The 22987-nt window shown below is 34.2% G+C and overlaps 1 protein-coding gene across 1 annotated transcript in view; it reads left to right on the top strand.

Moving 5' to 3' along the window:
• The window catches only part of LOC144291364 (uncharacterized), a 148270-nt gene that overhangs the window by 62501 nt on the left and 62782 nt on the right, over positions 1 to 22987 (top strand). Inside the window, exons 3-4 of the mRNA XM_077860883.1 lie at positions 9920 to 9992; positions 18643 to 18704. Coding sequence (XP_077717009.1) covers positions 9985 to 9992; positions 18643 to 18704 — 70 coding nt within the window. The 5' untranslated portion in view covers positions 9920 to 9984. The remainder of the gene's footprint in view (positions 1 to 9919; positions 9993 to 18642; positions 18705 to 22987) is intronic.

The raw sequence follows: 22987 nt of genomic DNA, 5'->3' as shown, positions 1-22987 counted from the left end.
GCCAGCATATAGTTTCCCATCCCATCAAGTGCCCTCCTGGTGGAAGTTTTAAAGGTCAATATGTAGGGGCACCTGGGTGGCTCAGCTGGTTAAGCCTCTGACTCTTGATTTTGGCTCAGGTCACCTTTTCAGAGTCATGAGATCAAGACCTTCCTGGGGCTCTGAGCTGAGCAGAGATGCTTGGGATGCTTTCTCTCCCTCCCTTTCTGCACCTTCCCCCCTCACACATACACTGTTTCTGCCTCTTTGTCTCTAAAGAAGTTTTTTAAAAATGAAAGCCAATATGTAACTCTTCATGTACTTTCCACCACCTGCTGTCAGCAAGGAGGTATTTATTGAGAGAAGGCATCTATTACCTTGAATCCCTGGCTGATTATTATGATCAGGATCTCTATCCTTCCACCCAGGCACTTGTATTAAAATATCATGTGAGTGAGAAATAAATCTTTGTTGGATAAATCATTGAGGTTTTTGTTATTCATTTTTCTGTAGCATAATCTAACATCCTAGCCAAACCTCAACCTTTCTCAGATTTTAGGTACTTGTGGCAGCAGGTGTTGTAATACTACACGTACTATTTCTTTCTTTCTTTTTTTAAAGATTTTATTATTTATTTATTTATTTATTTATTTATTTATTTATTTATTTGAGAGAGAAACAGAGATAGCGAGAGCACGAGTGGGGAGAGGGAGAAATAGGCTCACCCCTGAGCAAGGAGCCAGACAAGGCGCTGTATCCCAGGGCCCTGAGATCAGGACCTGAGCCCGAAGGCAGATGCTTAACCAGCTGAGCCACACAGGCACCCCACCTGCTATTTGTGACATTATCACCACCATCAGCTACCTCTAGCATCTGTTATTAGAGTCCTTGGTTTGAGACAGGCACTAACTAGTTCCTGGAGACATGTTTTTCCCAAATCCACAAAGTAAGCAATTTTCTAAACAAATACCCTTGCCCTGCTTGGCACCACTGTGCTGTTTGAATGAGATTGTGATTGTCTTCCTGAAATTATGAGAAAGGCTTGGAAAGGAAGGCAAGGGGTCCTGTGGCAGGTAAATTTGTGTATGCTTACCTGGAGAAAGGAGACTTATTCAAAGCCTCTTGTGGAAATCATTAGTCAGCATAGCTGAATTTGTTTCTGATGAAACAAATTTTCATCAGAAATAAGAACTTGGAAACTAGAACACAGATGCAATCTAAATGTTGCTTTATAGCAATAAAATGCATATTCCAGAGATATGGGCAATTTTGTATTTTATGACCACAAAGTTATGAAAAATATGATATCATTACAGATCAAGAGCATAAGCAAACAAGCTTTTAGATTATGATTCGCTTCTACCACTTGTTTTTATTGTAAGTTGTGACATTAGGGTGAATAGTTTGTGAGGTTGGAGGTCGGAGCTTAGGGTTAATTCCTGGTTCTTCTCTTTGTTAGCTATGTGATACTGAGGACTTATTTGTCTTTCAAGTGATAGTTTCATCAGCCATCAAATGAATATAAAAATTCTTATTTCGCAGGTTTGGGGTAAAGAGTAGAAGAACTTGATTTAATTAACATTGAAAATGATTTAGCTTCAGAACTACTACCTATCTGAAACTCCCTCATTTATTCATCTAATATTTACTGAGTGCTTCTTCTTTTCCTCTCACTCACTTTCTTAAAGATTTCGCTAAGTGAACTTTCCAGAATCATTCACACTCACTACTGCTGATTTATTATTTGCCAAGGTGGATCTTGTATTCTTAAGCAGAATCTCACTGCAAAGCATGAAGATGGCCAAGTTTACTTTTGAAAAACATTTCCTGGCTATACCAAAAGGCAGATATATACTATATTAGAGTGCAAAATTTCATGTAAATTCAATCCAGATGAATAAAACAAACAAACATGCCACCTATGTGTCTTAAACACACACACACACCCCATACCAGGACCTGTGGATAAAAACATGCTGCTTATCTATCAAGCCCTCTCCCAAATTTCTATGACCTTTTTTAAAAAAAAAACTTTGTCAGTATATACAAGAGATGTATTTTTAACAGTTTTTAGAAGTCTGCTTATTAGTTTCTTTCTTTATGGGAGATAATGATGATTGAAGCTATAAGTACTTAGTCAAAAATAAAATAGTGATTTTTACAGCATTATCAAGAGTTATTTTTTTTTCAAGAGTTATGAATGAAGTAAGGTACACTGTTATATCATACAGCTTGGACTTCCTGTATCTTTGCTTTGTAATACCATTGCATCCTTGAACAGTCCCATTAATATGATTAGAAACATACACTTTGTGTCTCACCTATGAGAGTAAATATGAAGGAGGTATGTAATATGCAGCACATAATATAACAAAAATAGCAAAATATATATATAATCATATGTATTGTATATAATATATATGATTATACACACACATACACACACACACATATATATATGTTTCAAGAAGTGTTTCTTTGCAAAGGCACAAAATTTGTGTGATGATTCATTTTTGCCAATCTGACATTCTCAACATAGAGTTTAGCACCGAGGATGTTGAAAATATTTGTTTAAAAACTAATTAAGAGTTTTAACTCTTGTTATACCTGCTATCTTTATATGAGTATTGAAAGTCTACAAAATTATTTAAAAACTAATTAAGAGTTTTAACTCTTGTGTTATACTTGGTATCTTTATATGAGTATTGAAACTCTACAATTGAGCAGGACCAAAGAGCAGAAAAAGGTTAAGGGACCTGGTCTCAGCAAATGGCCCACAGTCCAGGTATCCTCCTTGAATCCACAACCAAGGCTCCCTCACCCACAGTGAGATAGGTAGGGAAAACCTGAAAGGGACTGACCCACCAACAGTAAGCATGTAAGAGGCTGAGGAAGCCTCTCATCCAGTAAGAGGCTGAGGAAGCTTCTCATCCCAGGGGACTGAGATCCTCTTTCTCTGCCCAGAGACACTGAAGCAGCTGGGAAGCATCAGTAGGGAGATTTCAACACCATCCTATGAAGATACCTTTGTGATATCTTCCTTCACTAAGATACTCAGACGTCTACACTTGAGACTCAACTTTTGTCACCATGCCTGGCAGCAGCAGAAACCAGTGAGACTCCAGTTGCACCAGATAAACACAGGAGATCCAAATAACACATTAAATGCTCTGAAAATTAAACTGTCATTGGAACCACAGCCCACAAATGTAGATCAAGATCTGCGTGCTAACCCCACAGATGGTAATTTCCTACTTGTATGGACTGAATGCCTATGTCCCTCCAAAATTGGTATATTAAATTCCAATATCCAGTGTGATATGGTAGTGGGGACTCTGGGAGGTGATTAGTCATGAGAGTGGTATCCTCATGAATAAGATTAGTGCCTTATAAAAGAAACTCCAAAATGTTCTCTCACCTTTTCTGCCATGTTGAGGACACAGTGAAAATAAAGCTGTTTATGAATCATGAAGTTAACCCTCACCAGACACAAAGTCTTCTGCTTTCTTAATCTTGACTTTTCACCTTTGGGACTGAAAAATAAATTTCTGCTGTTTATAAGCCACCAGATCTATGATAACCTGTTAAAGCAGCCTGAACAGACTAAGGCACCTAATAAAATACAAGATTTTAATAGAAATTAGAGACTAAAATAATAGACAAAATGTTTAGCATGCAATTGAAAATTACCAATCGTACCAATAACCAAGAAAATCACAACTTAAATGAAAAAAGACAACTCATGATAACAGCAGGATGAATTGTATGGCAGAAGTATCTAAAAATATTTTATTTTTTAAAGAGTTTATGTGTTTGTTCATGAGAGACAGACAGAGAGAGAGAGAGAGAAAGAGAGACAGGCAGAGGGGGAAGCAGGCTCCATGTGGGGATCCTGATGTGGGACTCGATCCTGGGTCTCCAGGATCATGCCCTGGGCCGAAGGCAGATTCTCAACTGCTGAGCAACCCAGGTGTCCCCTCTAAAAATTATTTTAAATTAAAAGTCATATAAGTACTTCAACGATCAACTAGGAGTTCTCTTGATACAAACAAAAGAAAATTTCAGCAAATAAATAGAAGTAAAAAACAACAATCAAATGCAAAGTATAGAATTTAAAAAACAACAACAAGTAAAAACTTGCTAAATGAGCTCAACAATGAAGTCTAAATAACTGAGAATATATTCACTGAAGTTAAGAATTCTAACATTTAAGAAAATAGGAGGAAAGTCTTTCCAACTCACTTTATGAGACCAATATTTCATTGCATATTTTTAAGATTTTATTTATTTATGAGAGAGAGAGAGAGAGAGAGAGGCAGAGACACAGGCAGAGGGAGAAGCAGGCTCCATGCAGGGAGCCGGATGTGGGACTCTATCTCAGGTCTCCAGGATCATGCCCTGAGTTGAAAGCAGATACTCAACCGCTGAACCACACAGGCGTCCTGGGACCAGTATTTCTTTGACTCTAAAACCAGACAAAAATAAGGCAGAAGAAACACACATTCACACACCCACTTCTCAGAAAACTATGCACCAATATGTCTCATTAGATTAGATATAAAAATGCTTAATAAGGTATGAGAAATCAAATCAAACAATGTATAAAGAGAATTATATACCCAGACCAACTTGGAATTTATTCCAGGTATTTAAGTCTGGTTTGAAAATTGAAAATCAATTGATATTTAATAATATCAACAAGCCAAGGAAGAAAATCATATGATCATATCATTTGACACAGAAAAAGCATTTGAAAATTTCCCAACACATATTTTTAAAAACACCCCCAGCAACTTAGAAATAGAAGGGAATTAATATCTCAACATGATAAAGATCATCTACAAAAACCTTAAAGCTAGCTTCATACTTAAAGGTGAAAACTAAATTTTTACTACCTAAGATTACTAACAAGTCAAGTGTTTAGTCTCACCACTCTTATTCAACATCATGCTTAAAGTTCTAGCCACTGCAATAAGTCAAGAAAAAAAAAAAAAAAGCAAGACATGCAGATGGACAGGAAGCAATAAAGGAAGCAATAAAACTTCCTACCTCTGAAGATGACATGGATTATCTACTTAGAAAATTCCTCCTAGGTGGCTCAGTCAGTTAATAAGCATCTGCCTTCAGCTCAGGTCACCATCTCTGGGTCCTGGGATCCAGCCTTGTATCGGGCTCCCTGCTCAGTAAGGGGTCTGCTTCTCCTTTTCCCTCTGACCACCCGCTTCCTGCTTGTGCTCTTTCTCTCTGTCTCAAATAAATTTTAAAAATAAAAGAAAATCCTAAGGAATCTACAGAACATTACAGTATAGTAACAATATAGTAAGTGAGCTCAGAAAAGTCACAGGATATAAGACCAGCACACAAAACCCAATGACAGAAGCCAAAAATAAAAGCACACTATCACTTAGAATGGCTACAAAAAAGATGAAATTTTTAATATATATTCAACAAAAGATGTACTGAATAGGTATGATGAAAATTATAAAATTAAAAAAAAGAAAGAAAATAAGATAAAAAAAAAATACCATGCCCATGGATTAGAAGACTCTACATAGTAAAGATGTCAACTCTCCCCAAGTTGATCTATTGGTTTAATGCATTCTTATCAAAATCACAGTAAGTATTTTGGTGGGTATAGATAATCACACTTTAAATTTATATGAAAAGAGATAGATGAGCTTTCTCTCTCTCTCTCTCTCTCTCTCTCTTTTCTAGAGAAAGAGAATGTGAGTGTGCAGGGGCAGAGGGAGGAGAGAGAGAATCTTAAGCAGGCTCATGCTTAGCACAGAGCCTGACTCAGGACTTGACTTGAGGTTTGATCTCATGACTCTGAGATCATGACCTGAGCCAAAATTATAATTCTGATGCTTAACTGACAGAGCCACCCAGGGACCCTTGAAAAGGTATAGGTCTTTAAATAGCTAAAATAATCTTGACAAAAGAAAATAAACTGGGAAGAATCTGATGTTAAGTCTTACTGTATAGCTACAGTAATTAGGACAGTTGGAATGTTATTGGCTGAACATTAGAAACATAGATTAGTGAAACAGAACACACAACCCAGACATAGATGAATAGACCCGAACCAGTATACTCAACACATTTTTGACAAAGGTGCAAAAGCAGTTAAAGAAGGAAGAATAGTCTTTACAACAAATGATGCTGAAACAATTGGATCTCCATAGATAAGAAGGAGAGAGAGAAAAAGAAAGAGGGGGGAGAGAGAGAGAGAGAGAGAGAACTTAGACCTAAACTTGTATCTTTTATAAAAATTAACTTGAAATGGATTACAGATTTAAATTTCAAATATAGACTATAAAACTCTTTAAAAAGGAGGAAATCTCCTGGAACTATGGTTAGGCAAACACTTCTTAGACTTAACACCAAAAGCACCCAATGTATAAAAGGGAAAAAATGATAAATTTGATCTCGTCAAAATAAAAAACTTATGTTCTGCAAAAGTGCATACAAAAAGAAAGTAAATTCAAGGTATAGTTCAGGAGAAAATATTTACAAACCTGTATTTGATTTTTAAAAAATTAGTATCTAGACTATATAAAGAACTATTAAAACTGAACAGGAAAATATCCAATCAGAAAATGGGTAAAAGAGGCACAGACATTTCACTGAAAAGGATATACAGATGGCAAATAAGCACATGGAAAGTCACTAGGCATGAGAAAAATGCAAATGAAGACCACAAAGTAATATCACTATATGCCTGGTGAATAGCTAAAATAATAAATATTTGCAATATCAAATGCTGGTAAGATTTAGAGAAAGTAAATCACTCATGCATTGTTGGTAGGCATGCAAAATAGGATATTTACTCTAAAAATAGTTTGATATTTTTGTATAAAGCAAAACAGGCACAGCGATTGTACTATTGATCATGAATCCCAGAAAATGAAAACTTATGTTCACTCAAAAACCTGTGCATGAATGTTAATAGCATTATTCATAATATTTATTTTATTTGCAAAAGCCCAAAATGAGCATCAACCTGAATGTCTTTTAACAGGTGAATATTTAAACAAATTGTGGGAAATACCCACCCAAATTGTGGGAACATTACACAGCAATAAAAAGGAATTGGCTGCTGATTCATGGGACCACCTATACGTATATGGAGGGAAGTAGTCTATGGGAAAGAAAGTGACCCCAATAACATAGAGCGTATGTTTCCATATATATAAACATTTTGAAATGACAACATTTTATGAATAAAAGAATGGTGTTTGCCAAGTGTGAGGTAGGTGGGGACAGAAGGTAGACAAGTGCTACATGAGGGATCCTATAATAATGGAGCTGTTTCATATCTTCACTCTGGTGATACATGAGCTAGCACATGGGAAAAAACTATATAGAACTTAAGTCACACACATAAATACACACACACACAAGGCCCAGAAAGTACAAGTGAAGTCAGGAAATCTAAATAGATTTGTGGATTGTATCAATGTCACTATAATGTTGGTGATGGTCCACAATTATTACAAAATTATATCATTAGATGAAACTGGATAAATGTACATGGGATGTCTCTGTATTATTTCTGATAACTGCATGTGAGCCTACAATGATCTCAATAAAACTTTTAATTGAAAAAATTAAGTGCATATTGGGGAGTTAAAGCACTATATCATAAGAGTGTTTTGGAATTCAAGTATCTATTCTTAATACATTTTCCTATAAAGATTATTCCTAAAAGCTGAGGAAATGTATTTTGCTATGATTTATATAATTACATTAGAAATGCTGTAAAATTTACCTCGTTAAGAATAGTTTCTAGTAAGTTAAAGATGATCATTTTTAATGATTTTCTGTATTCTGTAAGCTTCCTGATATAGAATAACCCAGGCTGTGGAATTTTATTTTTCTAATTTCAACAAGGAACGTAACATGTTTATAAATTAGTGCAAAATGTTTTTATCAATGAAAAGGTGTGAAGTAATTGACCTTTCATGAGAGAGAGGGAGAGAGCAAGAACACAATTTGATTATTTGATTTAACTTAATTCCTAATTTTGCCTCTTGCAAAATGTGGCTTAGGAATCTAAGACTATTTTATGTAATCTGTATTTACGCAATTTGTATCTAAGGCAATTAAAACATTTACAATAATAAATACTGAAGGCTATAGTATAATGGCCCTCAAAGGTTATATTAGGAAACATCTATAAACTGAATTTGCCAATAATATACAACATGAATACAACCACTTGATAAATTTGTTCTACTGATAAGAACATATAGTACACCTATAAATGTATATATAGATATACATTAGATATAGATACGTTAGCTATATTCTTTTTCCTTTGGAAAATTATTTTGATTTTCAAACTAAATTCCCAGCCTCCAGGTAGTGTTTAAAAACAGATTTTTGCCATTGCTCCATTGATATGTTCATTTTTACCTGTTTAACCTTTGTACTTAATCAGTTTTGTCTTTTCTACTCACAGCTCCTCATTTTTTCCCTAAGCATGGTGACAAAATTTAAGTCATCTTTTCTCTTTAAAGACTCAATTGCATTCACATAGCATACAGCTGAGTGATCAGAATAAACTGAAACAGAAAAAAAAAAAAAAAGCCATTTGTTGCAAAATGCTGTGATTATGTGAGTATTTGTTCTGCCTACAAAGAGCTGCTTTGATAAACTCTTGTGCAGAGCTTTTGAACTTACGTATTTTCTTTTGGAGTCCTGAATCAGCTCTGGGGAACTCTAAGCTAAAATGGAGATTTGAACAAATTAGAATCGCTGCATTAAAATGGAACCAGTCCTGTATCATGAAAAGAAGAGTTGAAAGTACTGAGAATGTTTTACCTAATGGAGAGAAGGCATCATGACCATACATCCCAGTTTCCTTGGGATAGTCCAGATTTATCCCTGTTATCCTAGCATAATTTTTAACACTACTCCTTTTACTCACAAAACTGTCTCAATTTTGGCAACATATTATATGACAACCCTACTTGTGAGGTACATAATAACTGCCTTTAATTGTCTGAAAAATTGTCAGATGGGGAGGGCTTAAGTCTAAATTTGCATGAACCAGAGATAGAAATAGTTCAATGATTAGAATTTTTAAGAACCCACCTCTTTGAATCAGAATAAGAAGGACAGTATAAAGTTTGGAAATAGCCTCACTTCAAAAGAGGAGAAACTACTGTCATTGGAGGTATTTAATGTAGAAGGATGACAACTTGACAGATTTTGTCAAGGGAATTCAAGTATCAGATAAATAATATGATTAAAGGATATATAAGTTTCCTTACAAATTTTATCGTCTCTAAATAATAAATAGAAGAAAAACAGGGCTAACACTATTTCTTGAGTACTGTAAACTCTCCCTTGTATTTTCGTATTCAATTATCCCCTTAAATTTATGAGATACAATATCATTATCCACTCCTTCACCTCATTTTAATGAAGAAGCCAGAGTTCATTGTGATTAAGTAACTTGCCCAAAGTCACTATCAATTTTGTAGCAGTGATTATATTAAAATCCTGGCATCCTGGTTCCCAGAACTATGCTATTGACCATGTTAATCATCATTAATATGATCAGAATAATAGCATACATATTTATAGTATTAATATTCTGTTGAGTACACACTGTATCCAGGTACCCTGGTAAACACTTTTTGTATCTTCTTAGAATAACCCAGTGAAATATTGATCAAGACTCTCTTGCATGCAAGTGATGAAATCCAATTCAATTTGGCTTAAAATGCTAGTTGTGTAGATCACAACTGAAAGCCCCAAAATGATGCTGGCCCTGCAACTATTGGATTCAAGTTCTTCAAGAAGATTGGCACATATCTATATTTCTTTGATTATCTCTAGGTTCCATTTTACTCTCTATTGATATTATTATTAGGCTTTCTCCATGTATTTCAGAATAGCTCTGACAATTCTAGGTTTGTCATCTTCACAGGTAACAATACCAGGAAAGGACAGACGGCCCTGCTGTAGGTTAACATTGACTCCTGGATAATCGCTATGTTCAGGTGTGTAGGATAATATAATTAGCTGGCCTGTAGCATGAGCACCACTTATGGATGTTGAGGCAACAAAATTGACAAGTCCACCAAAATCCCATGGATGCAATTCCTTAAAGGAAATATGTCATTATCAGAAGGGGAAGATTTGCTGGATTATATACCAAAAATATCACATACACATTTGATGAAAAAATAATTATTGCACCTGTCGTACTGAACCTAAGTTGTCTGTCCAATGGAATGATGAGTTTTGAATTTAGGATTTTGTACATTTGGTTATTCTTATACCCACCTTGCAACCACTATGCAATGTTTATTAACAGCAAGGTAGAATTGTTTGTTAAATATGTATAAGTTCTTTTTTTTTATTTTATTTATTTTTTTAAAAAAATGTATAAGTTCTAGTTAAACTTTTTTGCACGTGAATTCCTCTATTTTTCCTATTTTACTTTTACAGATTTATTACAAAAATGGAAATAAAATACTGTATATTAATATTATAAAAATTGATAATTCACTTGCCCAAAACTTTAGCTCTCAAAATGAGAGTATAGAGTCAGGATTAGTTAAGCAAAAACCAAACAATAAAAAACAAAACAAAACAAAACAAAACAACAACAGCAACAATAACAACAACAAAGGAACCCCAATGATATCTGGAATACAAATTGGTTCAATTTTTAAGGATGGCAATGATTATAATTAATCAAATATTTGATCATTAATCAATATTTATATGCCATGCAGATCTCATATGCTATGCAGATAGAAGCATACATTGTTCTCAAATTGCACTCTTATTTGAGTTCTCTTGTTTGCTAGAATATTGAACAAATATCTTTTCTATGATCTCTCTTATTTCGAGTAAACACTTGCAACAAATTGTTTTCATTTTATCAAGCAAACAATTGCCTTTGTGTCTCTAATAATTTTAGAAGTGTTTGTAAATGATTCATTCTTCTTTTAATAAAATATAAACTAGAAAATTTGCTTGAAGTATGGGGAGCTTTTGGGAATGAAATGCAAGTAAATCCCTTTCAAAGGAATTTACTTCCATCTCCCTTTTAGAAATGAGAAATATTTGTCCTAATTCTAAATTTCTTCTGTTCAGTCTGGTGAAAGGAAAATTAAAAGTATAAACTTGAAGGGAAGAAGTGTTTCACATATTCATACATATATGATAATGTTGGATACAGACTTTTGAGGTCAAAATCTCAAGAAAGGAACAATAGACACCATGATTCAATTTCCAGAATGAGAAATTGAGGGTGACAATAATCTTGTCTGACTGTCCTTGTCAGAAAAAAAAAAAAAAAAAAAGAATACATTAATTAAAAAACTTGAGCAGTAAGAGGAGTTAGAAGGAAAACACCAACATACTAAAATTAAAATGAAGAAGTTAGAGGGGTGCCTGCGTGGGTGGCTCAGTCAGTTAAAAATCTGACTCCTGATTTCAGCTCAGGTCATTAACTCAGGGTCATGAGATCCAGCCCTGCAAGGCACTCCCTGCTCTGTGGGAGTGAGAGTCTGCTTGAATTTATCACCCTTTGCCCCTCCCCCACCTTGAGTGCACACTCAATTAAAAACAAACAGACAAAAAAGAATGAAGAATTTAGAGTAAATCTAAAATCACACACGTTCAACATAGACTAACCACATTTGGTTGACTTTCAAGTGATTTTCAATGAAATTATTGGAACTAATAGATCCATTTATCTTCATTATGGATATAATGCTTAGAGGTAGATATAAATGGAGTATATCTTTCTAGACTATTATGCACCTAAAAAAAAAAAAAAAAAAAAAAGCTTCAGAAAATAATTTGATTCAAAGACCAAAGACTTAGGGACGCCTGGGTGGCTCAGCGGTTGAGCGTCTGCCTTTGGCTCAGGGTGTGATTCTGGAGTCCTGGGATGGAGTCCCACATTGGTCTTCCTGCATGGAGCCTGCTTCTCCCTCTGCCTATGTCTCTGCCTCTCTCTCTCTCTCTCTCATAAATAACTAAAAATCTTAAAAAAAAAAAAAAACACAAAGACCACATACTTATAATCAAAGACAGCCCTTTTTTCTTAGACATTAATTTCCTATTGACTTAGTATTTTTATGGACAAGTCATCTCAATTAAAAGCATGAGAACAAAACATTATTCTGCCCCTCTGAAAATGTGTCCTAGCATTGTAATTTTTTTTCCCATAAGTATTTTCTGTTTTTCATGCTTACTTCTATACACTGTGGTTACACAAAGAGTATGGTTTACACAATCACTACAGGACTCTCAGATTGCTTCTTCAACCCCCCTGATTTTGGAATTCTGGTTCATTTGTCACTCTAGCTTCAACAAAACGTAGAGGATCTTGAGTGCATTAAAAAACAAAATCTGTCTCTGTGGGGTTCAGTTACAGGCTGAAATCCTAAAAGGTAACAGCAATATAAAAAATAAAGAAATAAGAAGTCAAGTGGTAAATAAAATTGAAGAGTTTGATGTTTTATCCAGAAAAGTCAGAGTGCACAGTGATTCTTTGCAATATCCCTATTTCGGTTTCTATCAAATTCCTGACAACTTTGGTTCTAAGAGTTTGATATGATTTATTCACTCATATCTTCTCCAAAGCATCTCGGTAGATGATCTTGCATTGTGTTTTCTTCTATAGGGACATGTAACTTACCAGAAGAAGCATCACTCTTTTTTGCCAAAGATAAAACCTCTATCTGTGTTCTTAAACCTATCATCAGGTGGTCCCACCTAAATACAGCACTTTATTTTCTATCAAGTGCTATTTTAATCTTGAGTTTCAGTTTTGAACGACTGTATCTTATCCAAAGATCTTTATCTTGTGTGATATCCATTAATGCATCTACATGATTTTTCCAAGTTAACAATAACACGCTAGCTTTTTTTTTTCTTTGCACTTTGCACAAAACTATCAAACTTTCTTTTTCAAAGACAACATACGCAGGGGTATTCATTACTCCACCAAAATAGATCTGATATTTTGGTACCCACAATTCTCCATCTGTATGCCAGATGCTTGAAGCCACGTGGCACTGCACATATTTTAAACAAATAAATGTGAAATATACAAGATGGGTAAAGGGCAGTGTTAATGTTTTACACGTGTGCCACCATTATTCTGTACTATATTAATCTTTTCTGAGATTTTAAATATCATTTGAAAAAGGAATGCTGCAATCCCAGGGAAATGATACAGAAAATAAATCAATGTATTTAACTCCTCAGTACTAACCCCATACATAATAACGTTGGGAATATTTTTAAAGGAAAATAATAAATACCTTAATTATATGGTCATGAAACACAATATGTAGCAGGTCATTGAATTGTGGACACATTTTAAACGAAGCATTGGCTTCTTGATCTCAATGAAATTTTTTATTATTAATTACCGGAATATATTACGTTACATTAAAGAAAGATTTTGATAAATCCAATTTCAAAATTTGTCATGAAAATGAAATCTTAGATCAAATGCATATATATATATATATATATATATATATATATATATATGGGGTAGATGCAACTTAAAATCATTGCAAATATATATCTTTGTGTATCTATTTTCTTACTATTTTGTTCCATTTGCATGTTGAGATTTCGCTGCTGACATCTGATAATAAGCACAGTTGTAAGGATAAGTTGTGTATCCTATTTATTTTTTGTATACCTTTACTGCTTTCTTAATTCATTTTCTCTTTGTTATATCAAAATTAAACTATTTAAATATCTTCTTAAATGGTTTCCCTGCCTATAGATTTCTTTCTTCCAGAGAATCCCCTATGGATAATTTATCATCCTAAAATATTACTATTTTTTTCTTGCTCCCTGTTTCAATTAATCTTTAGTGATTTCTTGTTTTCCAGACATAAAGTTCAAACATTTTAACTTAGCTTTCATATTGCACCAGATTATGGACAACAAATTTTCTTACTCCTATTTCTCACTATATCTTCAAATCACAGGCTACTCGACATGTTTAGAATCTCTCTTGTTCATTTTATTTCCAGCATCCTTCCAAAAGCATGGCATATCTGTCTTCTCAGACAATACTAACCATCTCTGATGCTTATCAATAGCCAATCACTGTTTATCAATATTTAAGTTTAAAACTATACCTTTAAAAATTGGACGTAAGTGTATTGATTGTTCTATCATCTGGTATGGAGAATCTACCTACACACATACAGGAAGGGGCACACACAAGCACATATGGATGAAAGAAACATACAGAAAAATATGAGTCTCCATCTAGTATAGCGATATGTGTATGTTACATTTTACATAACATTGCAAATTTTCCTTAATAATTACATAATATACATTGAGAGAAAAAAGAAAATGTATGAAAATATAGAGAAATCAAAACACTTGTGAAAGATTCTTTCCAAAATACCGAACTCTTTACAGCTATAATTAATTCAGTAATTATGTGCTTTACAGGAAAATCTTTGTGTTGTTGAAAGTAACTTGTGTTCTCAAACTGATATTTAAGTCCTCTCTTGTTCATTTTCAGGTACAAATCTAGTATCCCCAAATGGATTGTTAGGTCCTTAGGGAAGGTGACTTTTTTTTAAGTTATTATGAAGAATTAAAAGTAACTCATAGTGTACTCTGTTAGAGTAGGAACTCCATAAATGATTTTTTATTTGATACAATTTGATCTTTTTTATTATTTCCTATGAGGATTCAGTTACTAGCGTATATAGTTTATTGTTCTACCTCTTAATGTATTGGATGTAGATCAAAAAACTTTATCTGACTTTTGTGTGTCAGAAGAGGAGATCTATACATTTATTTCTGGGAGTTTAGACAATGTCCTATGGATTATAGATTTATTAAAGCCAGAAGCTCCCTACAACAATCCTCTTTTCTCACCAGTTTTGTATATTTAGCTTAATTCCTGGGGCTAATAAATGAATATTTTAATTTCAGCGAGAAATATAAGTAATATATATTCTCATGATACATAAATATAAAGTTTCAGTTTTAACGTCCTATCATAATTGAGATGGAAACTCCATAAATTCCGTAATAATCATTGTTCAATCCTCAATCCTGATATGATGGTGCCTGGCTCCTTGTAATCACTCGAGCATCATTTGTTGAATGCATAGAATCAGATGAATCTGGGATCCTACCTATAGGATCCCAGGGCCAGAAAGTAAAGGCTGTCTTTCCTGCTTGCTTCTACAGAAAAAAAATATCAAAGAAGGTTAACTATGAGGCTTGCCCAATTAATGTCTTTACTCCCCGGGGTCACTTGGGGCTATGAGAAAGTTGAGTCAGAGAACAGCTGGGAAGTCCTGTCAGAAGCCACAGGGAACTACTGTAAAGCACATATAGCTGTGTCTCTGTCCTTTAAGTGTTTGTTCAATAACAAATTTAAACACAATAGTAAAGAAAAACACAAAAAGCTCAGTCGGTAGCAAAATGTATAGGTAATACAATTTTTCTTAAGAAAATGTGTATGCTGCAATCTCTCAGCAGGGGAAAATTAATTCTGATTCCTTTTTTTTTTTTTTTTTTTTAATTCTGATTCCTTTGAATGTTGTTCTCCATACTGTCTCTTTGAATCCCTAAACTTCTCATTAAAGTACTAGAGTCCTCCTCTCCAGCACTAATCATTCCTTAAAGTTTCTTGAACTTTTGGTGAAATGGTAGAGAAAGTAATGTTTCAAGTCATGCAACAGATACCTAATGAGAAATCTGAGCTACAACTTAAACCCTGAAATACGTTATTTGATTTCAAGAGGCCTTACTTGTTGTAATGTATCAGAATATGGATGATCTGTTTAATATTAACACCAGGTTACAGAAATAGGGACCCAAATTGGAAAGCTAGAAAGCAGTTAGGCTAGCTCTAGGAACAACATAAGCAGAAAAAATAAGGGCTTCAATTCTATCTCTTAAAAACTATCATTCTAAAATGAAAGTATATGTTTTCCAAATCTGTCTCACTTTTTCTGTACTTTCAATTTTCTAAACTCTAATTAGGACTGAAACAAAATTTTGTTGTTATCTATGGAACGATTTAGAAATGAATATTATTTTGTTGTTATTACAGAGTCTGTACTTGTTATAAATATGACAAATTCTTATTATTCCATCGAAAAAGTCATAATTTAAATTACTCTTCACACATTTTAATGCTGTTCTGCATTGTTCTTAATGAAGGTCAGGCCTGTGAGATAATATGCTATTATTGGCTGAATGCTAGCTATTTTGTATGCATTATACATTTGACAAGAATATAGCTTCAGAAGAAGCAATTCATTTACATAGAAAATGTTTTCCTATAAGCAAACCAAAGCATGCCTGCATCCAAATATAGAAATGTGTTGGTGGATTGATAGTTTTATTTTGTGGAGAATATATATGTATATATATGAGAATATATATTGTATGTATGTGCATATGTATATTCTCGCAGGCTCAGATGGTGAAGATCAGACGTATTTTGTAACTGAGGGTATCGACCTATCATTCTCACTTGATCTTTTGTTCATTTGTTTTATTTATCTTTTGATGTCTTTCATAGCTATTTAATTATTTAGTTGATCAGTACTTAATAAGGACACTGTACTTAGCAATCCATAGGTATTTTCTTAAGCATAATAAAAAAAATGAAAGATGAATTTTGCCCTGTTTTACTTCTTACGCTAAGGTTTTGAGTCTCTGCAAGAGTTTAAGTGACAAAGCCAGGCTAAATTAACATACATCCCCATGTTATGAACATAAATGCTATACTTCCTATACCAGAAAGAAAAGATGAGAAAGATAGGCCCCCATTTTTTTATCCTCTTTGAAATTAAGTAATTGAAATTATAGTTCCATAGTTTACAGACTTGTCTTATTAAGCATTATTTAAATATCATATTTCTTGGGGGCATATAAAGAAGCATGCTTTAAATAATATACAACTTTTATGGTGAAACAGAGCTAGAACAAATTGTTTTGTAATTTTAGATTATGTTTATACATAGGAAAGAAATCTGATAGTTGAGTAATTTTCCTATTTGTCCCCAAACAAAGCAAATCAGTAAAAGAAACATTAAAATCCTTCACGTTAAAACTGATATGGATAATTGATTTAATTTTTCATTTTAACCCTTGAAAGCAGACCAAATCAGGGTGGAATTATAAAATGAATTCTCTTGGAGTGAGGACAGATACTTGAGATCAGTTCTTATATTTCATTTCATACCGATACATCTTTCTCACACCTCCTTAAATTTGTTGTCTTCCTTGATTCATTTTGATTTTCAAAACTGAGCTTGATTTACTTCAATGTGTTCTCAAAGAGCATGGAAAGGGAAATACTTTTAACTTTTATTCATTTTGGCCAATTGAAACGAAAAAAAATCGGTCTATTGCTACTCAATCCATAACCATCAACATTGACTGGCATATATTTTTTAGATAGAGAAAAAAAGGAAATTATACAAAATTCAGATGCCATGGTTTAGAGCAAAGTTGGTGGGAATAACAGTTCCAATTTCTCTATTCAGCCTGGGCACACATGCCTTTACAACTCTGGGAGATAGGACAGTTGTCAATGCTGCAGTTTGTTCAAAGAGACATGAATATGAAAAGATAGAAGTAATTTTTAATAAATAAAATTATAAATAATATTACTGTGCATTCATTTCAATTTTGGCATTCTTGTCTATCCCTTAAGTGGGACATATTGAAGTATGTAGAAGAGAGGAGACAAATTGAAAGTAATGTGTATAAGAGAGAGAAGTCAAGGAAGATGTATTTGGTGCTTTCTACTCCTACTTTTCACCTCAGATCTGAGAGGTCATGAGAAAGAGTAGAGTGGCAAAGAGATGCAAGGAAAGAGACATGGGGCAAATTTTTCTTCTTTGAGGTTTTGGACCAGGAATGAATAGCTTTAGTGTGGTAAGCACACTTTATTCAGCTAATCTATGAGTCTTATACACTCAGTATAGGAAATTAAAAGAAACAAAACCAGGATCTAGATTGAGAAATCTGTTTGTAGCTTAATTTTGACTGAAACATGAACGAGAAAGCTCTGATGGTATACTGAGAAGTTCGAGAACATTTCTTACCTTCTGATGCTCAGAATTCCCATAAACTGAACTCACAGTGTGTTTATCCACGCTCTTCTTTTTTTCATAAGAAATTTATGCATACAAATAGACATTCACGTTATATTCTAATTTTATCCTATAGCAGTTTTTTAAAAAGCATGTACTCTATATACATTAAAATTCCTTTTATCTTTAGAAATTAGTACTAAAAAATAAACTTGTAGTTCTCTGGTGTCTGATGATGAGGATATGTGTCCCTTATTTTTATTCATCTATTGTTTCACGGTTGTCTTGAAATTCCTCATGCAAGATATATTTCAATACCCACTCATTCCGAATAGAGAGATTATAAATAAATTTAAGCATGCTGTTGAAATAGTACACATCTATAGCCAAATCCAGGTAGAGATCAGCTCCTAACGCTCACCAATTTCATTTCTGATCTTGCCAAATTTATCATCTGGACAATGAACTACCAGGTGCACACAGAGGCCATTATTGACACATTCATTTAATTTCTTCTTCTCTTGCAATCCAAACCACACACAAAAAAATATAATTCTGATTGCTCTTCTGTTTGCAGCTGTACTGAGGTTGATTACTGGAGCTCTCACTTCCAGCTTCATCTATACTGGCAGGCTGAAGGTGAGATCACTTTCCAATTCTTTGAAATGCTCTGACAGATTCTGTTTTCTAATTTTCTGTCCACAACCCCCTTTCCATGGTCACTTATTTCACTTTGCTGCTGAATATTTCATCTGAAAAAAAAAAAAAACACACAAGTGTGTGCCTGCTTTTAGCCTTATCTAGTCAAGTGTTCTCTAGCTGTTTGTTTTGCAGTAAAGCTGGCAGTAAGGCACTCACTGGCAATAAAAAGGAGTGTTTTCCTTCCTTTTTATGTCATCACTTCTACTTATTTCTGAGAATACCGAATGATCACATTCCCTTGCATTCTGTTTTATTGCTGTTTTCTTCTTATAAACACTTATATGTATAAATGGTGGGTATCAAATATGTATTTAGGATTATATCTTTATAATCTTTCTACTGATGGATCTTTCTCAAAATAAGGACTCCTTCATTAAGAGAAAAATCAAACTTCATTTTACATGCATTAAGTAAGTTTCTGTTAGGAAATATCTTGATATTTCCCCATTTCCCATCTCTTTGCAAGAGAAATAGAGGTCTCATGCAGCAATTATGAGCATGTGCTGGAACCAGGTTCTCTGGTGTTCATTCCCTGCTCTCCCATGTATTTTTCATGTGACCTTGAGCAAGTTATTTCAATTTTCTATGTCTCAGTTCCTTCATTTGTAAAAGCAAGAAAACTATCAATCTCCAAAGGTTAGGGTGAAGAGTTAATTAAGGAATTAAAGAACTGAAGGTAGTCCATGGCACCTATCAAGCATTAAATAAATGTTAGATGTGATGCCTGTAATATTGACAAGCTTCTCACAAATAATGCTGATATATGAAGAATGCCTTTATGACTCAATGTTCCTAAAAGAAATGTACCAAATGTGAAAAAATATGTTTGTTCTGTTTACTTTTGCTTTTTCTAGCATCTAGAACTGTCTTAGACATATAATTCATACTCAATATATATTTTTGTGATTGAATGAAAGAATGAATGAATGATGGATAGTATTTAAAATGGAATATATGTAATTTGTTTATATTTAGTATATATAGGTCTTTAATGTATTTTGTGCAAAATAATGTAGCCAAATTATGAACTAATAATTGATTAGCTACTTTGAAAATTCGAGCACAAGGAAATTTGAACAACAAAAAAATAAGGACAGACAACTAAGTGTGAGTTAGGAAATCAAATGCCTTGAGAGGACTTCAGGATCCGAGATGCAGCACTATGGAAAGGAAAAGCAAATCCCACAAGGCCTGGCATGCTGCTCTTCATCTGCTGTGAGATGTTAGTTAATGCACGTAACAGCTCTGAAACTCTGATTTCTATTATATCATCTGCTGATTTCACTGGCTTGCTGAAATAAGTATATAATTGTAATATTCCACCATGAGGAAAAAAATGTGATATTCCTAATTCATTTCTGATGATCTAGAATGAAGCAGCTCCTTTTGCTTCCCCACTTTGTTTGCCCACAAATTTTCAGTGCTCCTCTATTCTGAGAGTCTCATAAGATTGTGGAAATCACGCATCAGCCAGGCTTCTCTAACCCAAGTTAGGATAAACCCAGGCTAGGATAACCTGGATAAAATCCAGGTTAGGATAGACTTGAATCTTTATCCCATTCCCTTTTCTATGGAAAAGCCTAACGTCCTTCTTAGAAATTGTACATATTCCTCAAACTGTCATGTTTTGTGTTTTTCAAACACTCCTCGCTCCTCCTGGGTTCTTGTCTCCATTCCTGCCCCTTGCAGCTGTTGCTTTCTCTGCATTTCAGTGTTAACCCAAATACGGTCTAGGCTCCTTTCTCTGAATTCTCACATGAGACTTTTGTGAGTTTGTTCAGAATTTTAAAGGAATTAGAAGCAAAGAATTACAACAGGAACACAAGTTATTTGGCCTTGAATATTTGATATTCTTGCATTAAAAAAATCTTTTTATCTTTTATGTGGCTCAATGAATTCCTTTCAGCTTTTATATTCTCCCCAACCCCAGATCCTTTTGCATTTTGGTAATGTGCCTTGATGAAGCTGCTTCTTTGGAGTTTTTTTTCCCTACTACCCAACCTCAGAACCTAGTTCCCTCTACCTCAAGTTCCTTATCAAGACATTTTCTGGAAAATGACAATTTTTCTTCCTGAAATATTTTATTACTGACAAGGATTTTGCACTCCCAAAATCTGGCCAAGCAAATACACTTTTCTGTGCCAATGAGATGTAAGAAAAAGTGAGGTGTTCATCTCTTTGTCATAAAGTAAATGGCTATGATTTCTCACTTACTTTTTCTCTTCCTGCACTCTTATTGACAGATGAGGTGCTCACCGGTCTTAGATTCTCATAAATAAGGAATGACATACCATAAGATCAAAGCCTTGATGCTTTTGAAAAGCAAACCTACCATGTGGCGCCTGGGGGCTCAGTTGGTTGAGCTTCTGCCTTCAGCTCCTGTCATGATCCCAGAGTCCTAGAACCAAGCCCTGGGTTGGGCTCCCTGTTCAGCAGGGAGTCTGTTTCTCCCTCTTCCCACCCCCCACCCGTGCCACCAGCTCACTCTCTCTCTCAAATAAATAAAATCTTAAAAAAAAAAAAAAAGTAGAACCGCATACTATGTAAGCTAGGGCTTTTTTGCAATTGCTACATTCCTTCTTTAAGGCAATTAGCCAAGAATTACCAGTTTTTTTGAGTGAATGAGGTGCCTGGGGAATGAGGAAGACAAGGATAAGACAACTTCAAGATAACAGTTGTATAATATATGTAACATAGGATCCTATTATGTTGTCAGCAATGGATTATCTATATTGAAATCTGAAAGGACTGCCACAGGTTCATCTGTAGGAAGAAAGTGAAGGAGAAGAAGAAAGAAGAAGAAGAAGAAGAAGAAGAAGAAGAAGAAGAAGAAGAAGAAGAAGAAGAAGAAGAAGAAAGAAGAAGAAAAGACAGCACAACTTCTCTGCCTGCAAATGCCTTATTTCTCTTTCTCTTTCTTTTTCTCTTTCTTTCTTTCTTTCTTTCTTTCTTTCTTTCTTTCTTTCTTCTTTCTTTCTTTCTTTTTCTCGGCTCTCTGCGTGGGGCCTGCTTCTCCCTCTGCCTGTGTCTTTGCCTCTCTCTCTCTCTCTCTCTGCATCTCTATGAATAAATAAATAAAATCTTTCTTTTCTTTCTTTCTTCTTTTTTCTTTCCTTCTTTTTTTCCTGCAATAATGCATGCCATTTAAAATGTTTTAAGGATTAAATTGAGACAATTAAAGATGGTGAAAATAACAATTAAAAAAACATTCTTCTATTACAGAAAAGAAAGGTAGAAACATTTTACTCAACTTAAATGGTTTCAATAGATGAGTTGCATGTAAAAAAAAAATAACTAGGGTACCATCTCCTGAGCCAGCTAGAACCAAATTTATACATTAATTTGTTCATCTCCCTTTATAGCAGGCTAACAGTATAATTCTTGCCACCTAAAGAAACAAAACAGGAAAGATACAGCTGCATCCTTGGATAGTTCCAGGACATTCAAGGATATTCCCAGTGATAAACAGTCTACTAAGAAATGATGAATACACACAAGCATGAGAGGCAGTGAAGAGTGAGACTGGTGATCTTTGTGTACAGAAATATTTTTGTTTGAAAATTATACATGATCTGTCTAGTTTAGCAGAATAACCATGTAGTTAAAGCAGAAGACACTGAAGGACTCTGGCCATCAATCAAATATGATTGATAACCACAATCAAAAATTAAACAATGGGTTATATATGTCAATCTGTTCATCAGAACTAAATCTGAGAGGACAAAGGTGACATTAAAGTGGGCTGTGAGAAGGGATGTTACTCTTCAGGCATCATGTCTTGTCAAATGTGTGTCACAGAGAGTACTCTCGTCACTCAAAAAGGAAAGTAAAAATCATGTCTTCAATGAAAGTACTTCTGAGATGTTTGCTTTTCATTGGCAGGTAAACATTAAGACATGCTTAGAAAACCAAAGGGTAAATGATAAGGAATACTTTTTAGTAGTGGCTATCTGTTCTGCAAAAACTATAAAACATATTCATACATAAAACCTTGTAGGAGTCATGGGAACTGAGGAGTATAGATCTGAATTTTATGAGGAGCCACTACTCTATAATTTCTCTTGATTTGTTTCACAGTGAGAAATAGTAGGCAAAAAGGGGTGGCAGCAAAGGAATGTCATTGGGAAAAAAGGAAGTCTCACAAGTCATAGATAAGAATGAACCTCAGCTCTCCCACTAAGTGTCTTGTGAGAAATTACAAACCACATATTCATTTCAAA

The sequence above is a fragment of the Canis aureus genome, chromosome 20, assembly GCF_053574225.1.
Source record: "Canis aureus isolate CA01 chromosome 20, VMU_Caureus_v.1.0, whole genome shotgun sequence".
Lineage (NCBI taxonomy): Eukaryota > Metazoa > Chordata > Mammalia > Carnivora > Canidae > Canis > Canis aureus.
Note: the sequence above shows the minus strand (reverse complement) of the source record. Positions and strands in the feature narration are given on the sequence as shown.